This window comes from Cyprinodon tularosa, unplaced genomic scaffold, assembly GCF_016077235.1.
Source record: "Cyprinodon tularosa strain WSP-4 unplaced genomic scaffold, ASM1607723v1 ctg316, whole genome shotgun sequence".
Lineage (NCBI taxonomy): Eukaryota > Metazoa > Chordata > Actinopteri > Cyprinodontiformes > Cyprinodontidae > Cyprinodon > Cyprinodon tularosa.
The window spans coordinates 1,770,112-1,785,794 of record NW_024039026.1 but is presented as its reverse complement, the minus strand read 5'-3'; the positions used below and the strand labels follow the sequence as shown (position 1 = coordinate 1,785,794).

Below are 15,683 nucleotides of genomic sequence, written 5' to 3'. Positions count from 1 at the left end.
ATTTCTGCATTTTGTAAACCTTCAAGAAAAAGATACCAAATGGAGTTTCTATTTATATATGCACAATCAAATAAAATAAATATATAATAAAATTATCTCGTGTGAATTTCAGTTTTATCGATCGCCTTTTTTATGTATAGAGATAATGGATTTTTATGACAACACTGTTAGGTTATTCCTATACTTATATGTGTGATATTTATATTTTTAATTGGAGAAAATATAAAAGATCTCGTTGTCCTTTCGCCCATTATGTCCATGCTCCCCTCCCTTGTTGCAGACGTTGCAAGGGATCTCGCGACATTTTATATAACTGCTCATGTTGACTACACATAGATTTAAAATAATAGACGCCGCAGCAATGTTTTCAGATTTACGCCAAAACTGTCGCCATTTTGTAGGAGGCATTTTTTTTTAAAACTGAAAAACCCTATGAAACAGTTTCTAGTGATTAGGTAAACTTTACAACTATAAGGTCTGTGCTGTGTTTTTCATGTAGGGACATGTATCTGGAATATATGGAAAAAATTAACAAGACGTGTTACTGATTGTGACATTTCCGCCCTCAAAACACTAGAGGAATTTATATATATCTTTATGTTAGGTTTATATTGGTGTTCAAATACAGATATTTATACAAAATCATGATATTTTTAAAAGTGAAGATCAATGTAATTTTAGCAATAATTAAATTCAGAGAGAAAAAAATTAGTTGTCATGCCCCCCTTTTAATATTTTTTTTTCATATGACAGATAAACTATTTTAGTTTTTCCTCTTTTTTACGTTTTTTTGTTTGCTTTTGTCTTAGATTTAAAATGTGACATAGAATGATTGTTTAATCATTTAAATTTTTTGAGTTGATGTTTTAATTAAGTATATTTTCCCTTTGGCTTCGTTGACAGCTATGTCCACTACTGTAATCTGTTTTTGTTTCCTCTTCAAATACAGCACCGGCACACCATCCATGTGTATCAGAATATAGCAATTGTGATAACAATTGAATAAATTTGATTGTATGATCTGGTTGAATTGTAAAGTACAGGGGAATTGACTCTATATAATTAAACTGAATTGGCTGGAATTATTAAATATAATAATTCTGAGATTAAATTCAGAATTCTGAATTTTTCCCATATTAAACTGGGATCAAATTTAAAAATCAGTCAACTTTTTTTTTTCGTGTCCCTAATCCTTTTCCGTAGATTTATACTGTCACACGTAATATCAACTTTTATATAGCATGTGGGGAAATAGTTGCTAAGAAGCAATTGCCACTCAAAAGATGGCGGAACCACCGCGTAACGACCCAAGGCAGCTTCTGCACCTATAGATCTATGTTTACTTTGCAGCTTCCTGACTCCACTGACTTTATAAAAACGTCCACTTTGCAGCCCTTCCAACGTATTCCGCCAGCCTGAAACTTTCAATCAGGTCACAAACTGCTCCAAGATGGACGTCCTCACTGTGCTGCCCTCAGCTTTTGGATATGTAATATTAACCTACCTGTACAGCTGGATTATGCTCGGTTATTTGGCTGTTAAGGTTGGCTCTGCGAGGAAGAAATACAACGTAAAGGTACATCAATTGAGAGATTTTACTAATTAAAAATGCTCATAATCACTTCATCAGGCGCTGAGAAGTTTGTCTGAATGCATTTTAATGTAATTTAATATTTCTTTGGCAGTATCCCACAATGTACAGCGACAAGGAGAATGTGTTCAACTGCATCCAGAGGGCCCACCAGAACACATTGGAGGTGTACCCCCAGTGGCTCGTTTTCCAAACAATAGCTGCCCTTGTTTATCCGGTATTTATCTTTTATTATTTTCCTGCAAAGATCCTGCGACATTTGATATAAATCTTTTCAGATGCAGAAAATAGATAGTCACTGTGACTTTGCATATTTCACTCTGCTGTTTCCTATTACCAGCTGTCTGCATCTGTGCTGGGGGCCATTTGGGTGACCAGCAGGTTTTCTTATGCCTGGGGCTACTACACAGGAGGTAAGACCCGTAATAATAATAATAATTATCTATTTGTAAGGGGAAATCTAAATGATATCTCTGCACCAAGGTGAAAGTTCGGCCACTGATTTTTTTTTTTTTTTTTTTTTTTTTGCTCCTCACCTAGTTTTGTTTAATTATTTACTTGAGATAACTTCTAGGGAAAAGGTTATTTATGGAAGGAATCAGGCTGAGCATTAAAGATTTGTGATCCCACAGCGGGTATTTTCTACGACAGAGTATTAGGGCCAGACTAGATATTTTTGCTCTTCTATTACGAGAAAAAAGTCGTAAAGTCATATTACAAGAATGAAGTCATGATACTGCAACCCTTTTCAGAAAGAACGCTTCAAGCTCCAACCAGCTTCACCAAATGGCAATTTCAATCCACTTTGACCTACTGCCCAATTTGATGCTGGTTCACTAAAAGACTTCCTTATTTGTCAAACCAGAGCCAAAGTATAACTTCACATGATGCTCAACATTCCTCAGTTTAGGAAAGAAAGTGCTTCTTTAAGGAGTTGTCATAAAATACAACTTATTTCTCGTAATTTTTAGACTTTATTCTCTTAATATTACGACTTTATTCTCGTTATTTTATGACTATTGTCGTTGTGACTTTTTTCTCATAATATTAGGACTGTATTCTCGTAACTTTACGACTTTATTCTCGTAATGTTACAAGTTTATTCTCGAAATTTTACGACTTTATTCTCGAAATTTTGCGACTTTATTCTTGTAATGTTACGCCTTTATTCTCGTAATGTTACGCCTTTATTCTCTTAATTTTACAGCTTTATTTTAAAAATTTAATGAATTCATTCTCCTAGTGTTACGACTTTGTTCTCGTAATGTTACGACTTTGTTCTCGCAATGTTACGACTTCATTCTCGTAATTTTATGACTTTGTTCTCGTAATGTTACGCCTTTATTCTCGTAATTTTACAGCTTTGTTCTCGTAATGTTACAACTTTATTTTCTGTGATTTTACGGATTTATACTCGTAATGTTACGACTTTATTACGACTTTATTCTCGTAATGTTGCGACTTTATTCTCGTAATTTTACGACTTTATTCTTGTAATTTTACGACTTTATTCTCAAAACAGAAGAAAAAAAATATCTCTAGCCTAGCCCTAATACTCAGCCGTAATTTTTAGCGTCTATTGTTGCTCTGACATGTTTTTGTTTTGTTTTTCTTTATTCCCAGATCCAGCCAAGAGGATGAACGGTGCCTACGGCTACATTGGATACTTTGGGGTCATTCTTCTGTCTATATCTATTGCTTTGCAACTGCTTGGACTTTTCTAAGAGGCTTTATTTTTTTCCGGTGTTTGCCCATTTAGTTGAAGATGAGCTAATTGCTGGCACGAATCAATTTTTTGATGTGCTTGAAAAATAAAGTCTCTGTACTTAACAACTACTTTCTATATTTTTTGTAGACCACTATTTAGAAATCACAGTTCATATGTGTTTTTATTTTTTTTTAAATGTAACCAAATTTTGTCAAAGAAATAGATGATGATGATGATGAAGATGATGATGATAGAAGTGAATTTTTTCAGAGTACTGATGTGATGAATGGGCCAAGCAGTGGAGGGTAGGAGGCTCCATGTGACTTCCACATGATTTCCCTGAAAATCCATTAGTGAGGGCATAGCACAATTTTTAACCAGTATATGTTCTGTTGCCTCGAGTGCTAATATTAAAACATGAAAATAATTTTTTTCTTTTGTCATTGTTTTTCAGTAAAATCATTGTATTTCAATTGATGTACCATTTAATTAATAAAATTACAATCATAGAGAATAAAAACTTTTCTGATCTGCTTCATTATTCACATTTTCTAATGTTCTTTTACATGGCAGGTTTAAATTGCGGTAAATATTAACTAACTTTAGATGAACCTATTTAAGCCTCTGTTCTAAAGGGGACAAAGCTCCTTATGTTTTTATACTTTTCCATTTTACTTACTAAAGTAATGACCTCTAACTTAGTTAATAAAGTAAGTGAATGTTAATACAGTAATGTTACAAAACAACGTTTTTGGGGGGGGGGTTGTAGGTGCCTTAGATTAAATGAACTTTGTGACCTAAAGAGTTGACAGATATGAGTTATTTTAATGATCACTCAGGCCAATATACAGTGATTGTCACTATTAATGCTAGGGCTGGGCTCCCCTCTTGAAATATAGACTATGTAAGTTAAGTTGGGGGATGTCGGTGGCCACGTCATGTGACCTAGAAGAATGTATCGCTTTATGGCCACAGGCTCTGATATAGTCATGGGGCTAAGGCTTTTGCTCTACTGTTTTTCCACCTGTCGACTACTGGTCATGGCTGAGGAAAGGAAAAAGTTTAAACCTTCTGAGGCAAAAAGGAGAAAACGTGTAAGGGATCGTATGCAAGGAAAAACGAGTCGACCTTGGAAAGGAGTTTGTTCGTTGGCAAAGGTTGAAAGAAGAGGCTAAGGACCCCCAAACTGATGGCAAGATAGAGCAGGGACCCCCTAATTATGTATATGGTATATATAATTAATTATATATATTTGTATATATAATCTACAATTTTATATATGATTACCTCCATGGACCCCCTAGGGGTCGCAGACCCCCTGTTGAAAACCACTGCTCTATGAGAACACACAGGTGCAAACGCAATTATCTATTTGCACAATTGGATTATATTGAATTTCACACCTATAAGTTAAATAGCCTCTCAGTTTCATTTCCAGTTTCTTTTACTCTTTTTTTTTTACATTGTTTGCATACATGAAACATTTTGAAAGTGAAAACCAATCTTTATGTAAAATTTGTTTGTTCATTTCATCTTTTGTATGTGAAACTTAAACATTCTGGAAAAGTTGGATTAAACAGAGTTAGAAAAGTTGCAAAAGAAACAAACAAAACACTCCTACTGTACAATTGAACGTCTTTACTTTTAGAAAAGTCTAACTTTCCGTATGACACCTGAAGGTAACATAATGAACAAACTGCAGCACTGTGCTTCTGCAGCATTTTTGAATGTTTTCATTAAAAATGCAAACAATAACAAAAAAACTGATAGGTTATCCTCTGAAAATATTATTTTTTTCTTTTTAAAACCCACTGTTAGTAGTAGAGATGCAGCGATCCAGTTTTTCCGATCCAATAGCAATACCTAGGCGGAGCTTATTGGCTGATACCGACCTGATCCAATAGTAGAATGGGTGAACCATAAACACATTATATTACTTTCATGCAATTCAAAACAATAAACTTTATGTATTTGAAATAAATATACTCATTAGCATTGTTTTTAGGTACATATGTTTAATTGATACTAAACCTGATGATTATTCAATTATTATTGATTGATTATTTGAAATAAATAAGCTTTAAATGAATATAGGTAATGTAAGGGTTATTTAAAAGCTATGTGTTTAAAAAATAGTAAAAGTAAATGGGAATTTGATACGTAATAAATCTATATAAATCGTCAAAGTTTGTTGAAATATTTCTGTGTGTAGTTTTAATGGAATAAAAACCAATTTAAGTGTAAATTGATAACGTGGAGGAAGATTTATTAATTCCTCGTTTTAGCCTCTTTTCATAAAGAGTCTCTTTTAGAGTTATTATCATCAAGCATGTTGTTTTTGTAGTTTTCGCTCAGTATTGTGAATCACCATCGACGCTGCTATGAAATATCCTCATGAGGGACAGTTTCAAATAAACTGTGAAGTCACAGCCACAGAAGCAGTTCTTATGTAAGTTAATTTTTTTAAATGCTTCTCCAGAAAGAAAGTGATCTGTCACAGCAATTATATTGTCATAATTGTTGAATTATCAGGTACTTCTAGCCCCCCGTTGTCATGGATGAGTGGTAGCTTCATCTTGCAGTCTTTCTCCTTAGGAGCCAATTGTTGAATATGCAACCCTTGTTTAATGCAAACTGCAGCAATGGTTGTAACTTTATTGGGTTGGTAACTCTTGACACCTTAATTCCATTTTCTAAACCTAAGGCAAGTGAATGCAGCACATCTACCAGACAGTTACTTTATTGTTTGAACTCTACATTTTCCTGCTCAGCTTGTTTAGATTAAATGCAGTTTCTAATTCTCTAAGTGAGGGGAGACAGCTCCCGCGATGGATGGACAGACAGTTATGTATGTATTTAGATGGATTCTCAAAAAAGCTTCCTGTTCTTTTATTTTCCCTGCAGTTCAGATGTATTTCATGGTCTTCTTGTCACCCAGCTTTAGTGCAAATGTGAGGGGACATAAACTTTAAGCAAAATATTAACTCCAAAAGACTTTCCCAGTTGTTGCTACAATACTACTTCTTAAGTCTTCCCTGTGTTTGCTGAGGACCATCTGTTTAAATATCTGGTTGAATGTCTGTTTACGGTGAATGTATTTATATGTTGATTTCATTTGATTGTTTTAGAATTGCTCCACTCATGAAAAAAAAGATTAGTTCTGATTAACAATCAGTATTTCTAAGCCAATCCCCTTTCTGTGCCTAAGCTTCACTGTTAAAGATCAAAGATAAAGTGCTGTGCTGTGTTACACACAGTAACCCGCCCTTCCTTATCTCTCTCTGCAGGCGCTGGAGTTTGGCTCTTTATTGGCTTCATGCTGGATTTCAGCATCATCATTGCCTCCATGCGGATTCTCTTGGTAGTGCCCACTGATCACTATTTATTCACTGGATTGCTGATTTCCCATTGGTTATATGGGGTTGAAGTGAAGCCACCGGCCGCCATATTGGTACTCCCTAGTTAGACCAGTCGCAATGTAAACAATATGTGCACTACAGCATCAAACAACAATGATGTTCTCATTTTCAGGGGGACTTAAAGATTTTTAAAATAAAGATAAATTCATCACTTTGTCACACACTTGCTGTTTCATAGCATCAGTAGATTACTTTAACTTATAATAAAAAAAAATAGGCACATTCCAATTGCATAGTCATTATGAAGTCAATGAAGTCTATATATCATGTAATATAACATATTATACAAATCACTCACAACAAAACGAATGTGTTAATGGAGTATAATGATACAGATGTGCAAGTAATACACATGTATTTATTACATTGCTATGGTAATTACATCTTACACACATATATGTATGCATATATTGATAAAAAATGAAGCAACTGAAAGATTTGACCGATTTAAACGATACACACAGCCGTTAAACTTCTTGTTTTTGCAGCCAAATGCTACACAAGTTGTCATTTTTTCTTCGTGTCTCGGTGGGAGTCGGGGGGTACCAGCATGCCGGATGGTGGCTTTACTTTTTTCGGGCAATCAGGAATCCAGTGAATAAATAGAGATCAGTGGTTGTGCCTCATAAGTGCCATTTATCCCTATTGCAATGTAGCGTTCATTAGGCAGTTCAGGTCTCAGAAAAATTAACAAAGTATAAGCACTCTAATGCAGCAGATCATCTTGCTATTATTGTGTTTTTTTGCAGAAAAGCCATCTGTATATCCTGGTGTTGCCATTTTTCCCACAAAATGTATTAATTTAGCAAAAAGAAACTTGAAACTTTTTATCTTTTCTAATTCAGAGGTTTGGTCTTCGAATCTGGGTGCACAGAAGATCTCTGGTAGTGAACGACTGATCCATGTCCTTCTAACTACGGTTAAACTCTCCACTTCTAAATTATATGAGACAACAATATTTAACTCAAATGAATTTCAATATTAACCTTTTTATCTTTTTAAATTAGAATGTAATATCTATGTTTTTACTGTATTTTAGGTAATTTAATTGAATACAAATCTCTGCAGACGTCTGTAAAGTTTAAACACTTTCAGGTTTTTGCAGCCGGATTGTATCAATGTTCTTATTGTGGTTTTTATGTTGTGTTTAGACCCAAATCTAAATAGAGGAGCTTTGCTGCAACATCTCCTTGGAACGACTCACTTCTTTATAAAACATCCTTGACATTTTGAAAACATTATAGTGGAATTATATAGAGAGATATTTTATTTATTTATTGAATCTAAACTTTTGTGTTTTTTGGATTTATTTTTCTCCAGCTTTAACAGTTCATCTGCTCTTGACTAAGTTGAATTAAATACTAAATTAGCTTATTTCACATTGCAGGTCAGACATAAGTAAAAAGTTATAATAGGGTTATAACAGTAAAGCAGTTTCGTTCTCTTCACATTGTGTCTGTTTCTTTACATCATTTAACAAGCTGCATAATAAATGAGTTGGATTGTTATCTCCTTATCATTCAGCCTTTATTTTTATTTCTTTAACACAAAAACATCTTATTTTTACAGAAATTTAAAAAAAACAACATTATAAAGTTTTATTGGGTTGCAAAGATGGATGTACTTTCAGGATCAGATCTGATCGACTTGTCTCTTCGTCTTCTTACTTTCGTACCACAAGGTTTGGAAACTGCAAAAACACAAAATATTCAAAAAATATTAATACTAACGAAGACGTTGACATTTTTTTTGTTACTTTTTTTTTGGCTTAGACGTATTAGATGATACCTCCCAGAAAGCCTGATCATCAAAGCATTTGTTGTTTTGTGGTGTTCTCCAAAATTTCCACTTCAGAAGAAATGCTTGAAAAGAGAATGAATATTGGTCAATGGCATCTTTAAAATACCCAAATCTTTGCTTTAAGTACATTTATCATAGCGTACATGCATTTTATCTAAATTTTTAAGTCTAAATAACAGATTTACATCAATTCAAACTATTGTTAAAACAATTGTTGTTTTCCTGAAGACGACTGGCTAAAGCTTAGGGATGATAAAAAGCAAGAATTTGGTATCTCTTAAAATCAACAGATCTTCTTAAACAGAAATATTTTGTGAAAGACACCGAGGCTGACAGTCATTGCCGCTGTTCACAGAAAGGAAGCCTCAAACCGGCGTTTCTAAACAATCGGGAATCTTGAGGTCAGGAAAAAAATTTAAACATGTTAGAAATTCAGTCGGCCGTCGAGGGCAAATCACTCAGTGAGCAAACAAGGATTCTTCTTCTTTGTCTCAGACGAAAACACAGAAGCATTGTGGGGCTGCGAGTGAAATGGCGTTATTTCTGTAAAATTGACAGACCATAGTAGCCACGTTTGCTCAGCCATGTCTTTGTCCAAATACGTAGTCGCCTTTTCTTTTTAGGGCTTTCAGCACAAAATTGCACAGATTGCCAAGGCAGCACATTTCCCTCTAGTGAGCTTCATATTCCTCTTCTACTCGTTCGACTTCCAGATTGACGAGTCCGAGTAGCTCCATCTCACTGCAGAGTCCGATATGTTTTTAGATGTAGAGTGTGAGCAGGTAGATCCCATCAGACTATCGGTTCGCACAGTGCGAGAACATACATTGTGAGCTGTGAACTTTTAAACCTTGTTGTTTATTCGTACAGTATGAGCTGTAACTGCATGCAACGGTTGTAAATATCATACAGTGTATGCCCGGCTTTAAAAGATTATGAGGGTTTTTTGGAGTCTCTAGTCTTGGGCTCTGGTTGGAGTCTGTACTCCTGGAGCGGCAACATCAGTATATTTATAATCTGGGCTTAAGCCGGGCGTACACTGTACGATTTTTTCACTTGTTGCGTTCAGCTACAGCTCACACTGTACGACGAAACCGCAGGGTTTAAAAGTTCACAGCTCGTGATGTATGTTCTTAGTCTGTGCAACCCGGCGCTCTGATGTGATCTACCTGCTCACACCGTACATCTAAAAACCCTGTCGGACTCAGCTCCACAGTAAAATGGCGCTACTCGGACTCGTCAATCTGGAGGCCAAACAAGTAGAAGAGGAATATGAAGCTCACTAGAGAGAAGAAGAAGAATCCTCGTTTCTGCACGCCCAATGAGCGATTTGCCCACGACGGCCGATTGAACTTCGAACATGTTTTATTTCCTCCTCACCTTACGATTCCTATCAGGAGGTGGTCGTAAGATGCTGATCGCCCCTCGTTAACCCCTGTGCACTACACAACGACCGACCAGACTGATAGTGGGCCTGAATGAAAAATTCTTGCACGACTAATAGATCGTCCTGAAAAAGGCAAAAATATCACACAGTGTAAGCCTAGCTTTAAGCTATTACATTACTTCTTTTAAGTCAACCAGGACCAATTTCAGAAATGTATTACTGCTGCGACCATCAACACCTTTGTTCATAGATGTTGGAGATCAGCCTGTGTTTCCAGTGTAGTCCTGTTTCTCTGACTGTGACTGGCTGGATGTGCTCTCCTCATCCTCTGACATGGGAGCTGGCTCAGAGCTCGTCTGCCTGGCTGTGTTTCCTGGATGTGGCCGCCTTTTGCAGTTGCCTTTTGCATCTCTGCTTATGTCACCTTGAACCCAAGTCGGCCTCAGCAGATGGCCGCTTACACTGAGCCTGGTTCTCCTGGAGGTTTCTTCCTGTTAAAAGGGAGTTTTTCCTCTCCACTGTCACTACAAGCATGCTTAGTGTGAGGATCGCCTTTGAGTCAATGAGTCGATGCAATCAACTTGGGTTCCTTAGATAGAAAACTTTGAATGAATTTGACTGGATGACCTGGTGAATTGTAAAGTGCCTTGAGATGACGTGTTGTGAATTGGTGCTATTTAAATAAACTGAATTGAATTACTGAGAAATCAAAATCCCAGGACAAAATCAAAGCTAGAGGGAAATATATTGGTGCTGGTCTAGTGTTCTTTTTCTTTCAAATGAAGAGTCAGGAGAGCCATTCCCCCGGTGGGTTAAAAGCATCCATCTCCTCTGCTGATAAACTTTAGAGAAATTCTATCATTTTCCAGCTGGATTTTTTTTATACCTGCCAACATCACTAAACATACCAGTTTAATGAATCTGGTATAACAGGGATTTATCATGCAGAACCTGAGCTTAACTCCATAGACAATGGATGACAGACAAGATGGAGACTTGGGTTTCTTATTTTTTTAACCACCAGGTTACGCTGCTAAGAAATGCAAAAACTTGCAAAAATCTTGTCTGTTTATTTGCTGTAAATCATATAATCAAAATCAACCCAAAATACACACTTAGATATTTAAGAACAAACATACCTGTTAGGATTCCCGTCAACAAGCTTACAGAGATGGTGATAAAGAGGGCGCACATGTGAAACACAACGAAACGGAGCACCCTAAAGCAAAACAAAACCATTATTTTATGGCTCTGCACCTTATTCTTATAAAGCATTTCACAATTTGGCTGCATTCTTACACCGTGTGATCATCAGAGTTCTTTATCTGCAGGATAAGCTGTACGAGCCACCCCAACAGACCAGGGAGTCCATAGGTGCTCAGGACAGCACAGGTGTCATGGCACTCATAAGCAATCAGCATTAGGCTCTGAAATCAGAATTGACTCAAGGTTTAAAGTGTAGATTTTAGGAAAGCATTGAGTTAATGTGATTTAGTAGATAAAGACCTTCAGATATCTGAACCCTACAGCTGATATCACAGCAGCAGTGAATCCGAGTGCCATGGCTTCCCACGGATGTTCAACTACCGACATGGAAACACTCACAGTAACACCACCAGAAAGAATACTTGACTGCATTTGGATCTGGGGATGGAAAATTATGAGAAATGATTGCTGACATTTCAGTTCTCCCTAAAGTCTATGGAGGCTCGGACTGGGAATGATTCTCACCTCTGGCATTTTTCCATCTACATCGGCCCGCTTATAGACCCCCAACCATTAACAAGACTTCTATAATGCAGTTTTACTGCCTTTGGTTATTAACACGGACATGACAGTGACTGCTGCTGCGTAACACTTTCACAAAGCCAGCCAGACACCCACTTACACATACAGCGCCGTCACTGACTCACGTTTTCCAGCCCAAAAAAGATTGTAAGCCGCCTGGATATACGAAATCAATTTGAACCAAAGTCTATTGATCTCTTGGGCCATAAATCTAAAGAAAATTTTTTTTACTTATAGATGGCCATCCTAAACTGCCAGATTGGGAAACATACCAACCTGGCAACAATACACTTAAGACGGGTGTCGCTATACCGATCCGTCCCAGAAGCACGATCCGTTCTGCGCATGCGCCATCAGCTCATTTGCGCATCCTGATATACATGCGGGTCGTCCTTGATTTTATTTTGTTAAAAATACCTAAATGACATGTTCCCTCCCCAAAAATAGTAAACATACTAAAATATAATGTGTTAAAGGATAAAAATGTATTCCCTGACAAAAAAGATGCCTTAAAATCTTTTCTGTTTTATCTCTCGTCTCTTCCCGATCTGCACCGGAAAATGAGATCCTACGCTACTTCCGGGGGCTTACTTTTTCGGCTTTGGATTTAAACATAAATCTAATCTTTTTGAGTTTTATGTTTTCGTTTCTTTTTAACCTTATACTATATAGTGTGTCATCTAAAGAAAGAAACAACTAAAATGCAGATAAACATAGTTTAATCATATTTTGCTGGTCTGTTCTGAACACATCTGATGATCACGTCAGAGAAGCAGTTTAATGAAGAAAATGTAAAAAGCATAAACATTGTCTCGCAAAAGTCATAAAACATTTTTTTTTACAGATGTGTACTTGAATTCTTTAGTGAGTTAAGGATAGAAATAAGCAGTTTTATTACCATAATTACATAATTTATTTTATCATTTTTGCGCATGCGCAGAATGTATCGTGCTTCGGGGACGGATCGGGTAGTGACAACGGGAAATGTTAGCCTTTAGATGCAAAATCCCATCATGCAACGCAATATATTTTTGCAAATATATTCTGACATAAATTTGCCAAATGCAAGAGGAACATCGCAGTTTGATTTAAAGAAAGCATTTTAGTTTTTTATTACAATTTAGTTTGTTGCAAGGATTTTACAAATTGAAGAAATAGAAAATGACACCATATCCCAACCGTCACAAGGATGTACATGACAAGGAAGGGCTATATATACTGCATGCATCATTTAGGCAGTTAACGTTGGATTACTTCTTGAACTTCTTGAGTTATTTACTATCACAGGTAGGTGCTTTGGCCAAAGAGTAAGTGTTGGGGGCTGGTATGATTTAAGGAGGGCCGGCCCTCACACGCTGAAATTAGGACCGGCCCAGATTACCAGTCCGAGCCTGGGTCTATGAATAAACAGGACCTGAATCCTGAAACTATACATAAAGCTGTAAAATAATAGAAAACACGCAGAGGGTCAGATCATACCGGGTTGAGTTTTCCTCTGGGACTGGAGAGCACAGCCAGAGCAGCTGCTGTCACAGCACTGACAGCCAAGGCCAGGTAGGTGTTGCACACAGCTCGCAGTTTATGGTTTTCATCCACCAGGATGGAATTAAAACTGGGCCAAAACATCCAGAGAAACAGAGTGCCTAGAAAGGCACAGGGGTTCTCTTTAGAGAGCATGATGAAGCTGGGTGTGAAGTTAAACCTTTAAACGGCAAGTTAGCATTTTTGATCCCTTACAAATGGAGTCCCCCCGCCCCCCCCTTATTTTGGCATTTGACCAGTTAGATGAGGAATTGAATGATATATTGCCTACTATAAATTAATTTTGGAAAAAAAAGTAAATTAATTGAAAAGTAAAAAATGTAATAAGCCTACCCGAAGTATATAGAAGCACATTTGTTATTTTTCTTAATATATTCGGGCAAGTTGGCGTTTCTTGTTATTACATTGACATGAATTTTTGCCACCAAACTATATAAATAAGGTCTTGTTCTGGATTCCAATAACACTATTGGGTTGAAATTTGGATTTTATAAGTATTTCACTGAGTGCCCTATAAAGGGTTAAATTCAATGACTATCTATGGATACCAATAGACATGAACACTTCTTTGGATTCAACTATTATAACTTTCTGTTAATAATCATAAGTATATGAAACTATTTTGTAGTAAAATTGTAAAATTCTATAAAATTCAATTTAATTGTTTTCTATATTTGGGTTTTTATCATGTTTGAGTTGATTGTGTGAAACTATTTTTTACTCAAGGTTGTCATACTTCAAATACCTCAAAACAGCCCATGTCTAAGTTCAGCACAGCTTAACATGACATCAAAAAATGTAGTCTCTTACCCAGCATTGAGAACAACCCAGACTTGTTGTCAAATTTCTCCTTCTCAAATCTTTTCTCCTGGGTTTTTCTGTGCAGGATCCATGTCAGCATGAGCCCAAAGAGGGAACCAAACACAAAAAGCAACATGATGCTGTTCAGGGGCCGGACCTAGACACAATAAATAACCACTTTATTATTACTACTTTGTGGAGCTGCAGTGAAAATTTGACTTTTGGGGCATTATTTTGAAGCTTTGCATTGACTAAAACTGAAAATGCTTGGACAAGTCTTACTTTCAGGAGCGTAAGGAGGAGCCATTGGTTTAAGATAAATCCAGTCACTTCCAACAGAGCAATCAGGATGAGCTGGACTTGGTTTGTCTTCCCCAATACAGCTCCAATTGATATGAGAGCAGACATGGCACACAACTCTGCATTTATAATGCTGTATGAAAAAATATTTGCCAAAAAAAAAAATTTAGAATGCAATTCTTACTATACATGCATGTTTGGAAATTAGAACATCATTAAAAAGTTTTTTTCAGTTTATTTCTTTTGATATACTGCAAAATATGTAATTAATCTCCTGGATATTTTTATTTCTTTTTCAGAAAATAGATAATAGATTTTTCCTCTCGACTTTTCTGTGTATTAATATATATTATAATAATATTTCAATTTTCTAAGAAATAAACTTTGAGGGTTTTTATGTGCTGTAAGCTCTGATCCTCAAAATGAACAGGAAAAAAAGCTTTTGAAATGAATCAGTAGTATTTTTTCTCTATTCTTGAGGCAAATAACTGTAATAAATCAACACTTTTACTGTTCTTTCACGTGCACAAGTGCATTTGATTGTTTTGATAACTGTACCTTTTTAAATCAATTCTGATTTTGGTGTTATACCAGGAATTAATGCCATTCAGTATGAGTGCCCACTGGGTGGCAATGACGGCAACAAGGAGGTTGAACCCATAGCCACTGAAGCCATACCGCACTGGGAAGGTAAACAGGAAGCCAAAACCAAGAATCAGCATCACATTCACATCCTGGAACTCTGAAAAAAAAAACAGCAGAAGCCCTCAGTCACAAATAAAGTCCAGTGAATCCACTATAATTAACAGCAGTATATCAGCATGACCTGTTAATAAATTGTAAATAATTGATAATTGACGCATATCAAAATAATTAACAGTTTTTAATCACTGTTATGGCAAAACTGAATATCATGTTGCTTGCAATAAATGTTAAACCTTACCTGGGTAAAAGTCGATGAAGGCCTCCCTGTCAAGTCTGATGAACTGTTTGTACTCAAAGCAAAGTGCAGCTATGATAAAGAATCCAGTTTGCAGAATAAGAAGTATAGGAGCCAAGCGGGAGCGAAGGCTTGGAGCGTATTTAGGAGCCATTTGGTCAGTGTTTTTTCTGCTTTTGACACATAGATGTTTGCCAAGACGGTTTGAAACTGGGCGCAACCCACTCAGCTCTTTATCAGCTGATGGACAGGAACACATGTCTGTATATTTTAAAAAGTGATAATAAAAGAATCCAACTCTTCCATGTATAATCAAATAATAATTTAAAAAAAAGGTTATGTTTATGTATTATGACCAAAAATGTAAACCAAAATAATGTTGATTTGCATACATCTCTTCAAATGAT

At 36.2% G+C, this 15,683-nt stretch overlaps 2 protein-coding genes across 3 annotated transcripts; one reads left to right on the top strand and one right to left on the bottom strand.

Moving 5' to 3' along the window:
* The first annotated feature begins 1,348 nt into the window (after positions 1-1,348).
* On the top strand, positions 1,349-3,819 carry mgst3b (microsomal glutathione S-transferase 3b). The gene is made up of 4 exons (XM_038292710.1): positions 1,349-1,576; positions 1,686-1,808; positions 1,932-2,004; positions 3,215-3,819. Exons 1-4 carry the CDS (start codon positions 1,451-1,453, stop codon positions 3,313-3,315), a joined length of 423 nt encoding a protein of 140 aa, XP_038148638.1. The 5' UTR covers positions 1,349-1,450; the 3' UTR covers positions 3,316-3,819.
* Positions 3,820-8,206: 4,387 nt separating this feature from the next.
* Positions 8,207-15,490, bottom strand: rhd (Rh blood group, D antigen). 2 transcript variants are annotated; one of them, XM_038292721.1, is made up of 10 exons: positions 15,280-15,489; positions 14,895-15,078; positions 14,319-14,469; positions 14,046-14,193; positions 13,173-13,336; positions 11,412-11,549; positions 11,205-11,332; positions 11,045-11,124; positions 8,507-8,580; positions 8,207-8,408 (listed from the first exon to the last, which is right to left on the bottom strand). In XM_038292721.1, the coding sequence occupies exons 1-10, from the start codon at positions 15,428-15,430 to the stop codon at positions 8,382-8,384; spliced, it is 1,245 nt and encodes a 414-aa protein (XP_038148649.1). In that variant the 5' UTR covers positions 15,431-15,489; the 3' UTR covers positions 8,207-8,381. The 2 variants fall into 2 exon arrangements, with proteins under 2 accessions (XP_038148649.1, XP_038148648.1); XM_038292720.1 differs by lacking the exon at positions 8,207-8,408 and having other exon boundaries at positions 8,471-8,580; positions 15,280-15,490.
* Positions 15,491-15,683: the final 193 nt, after the last annotated feature.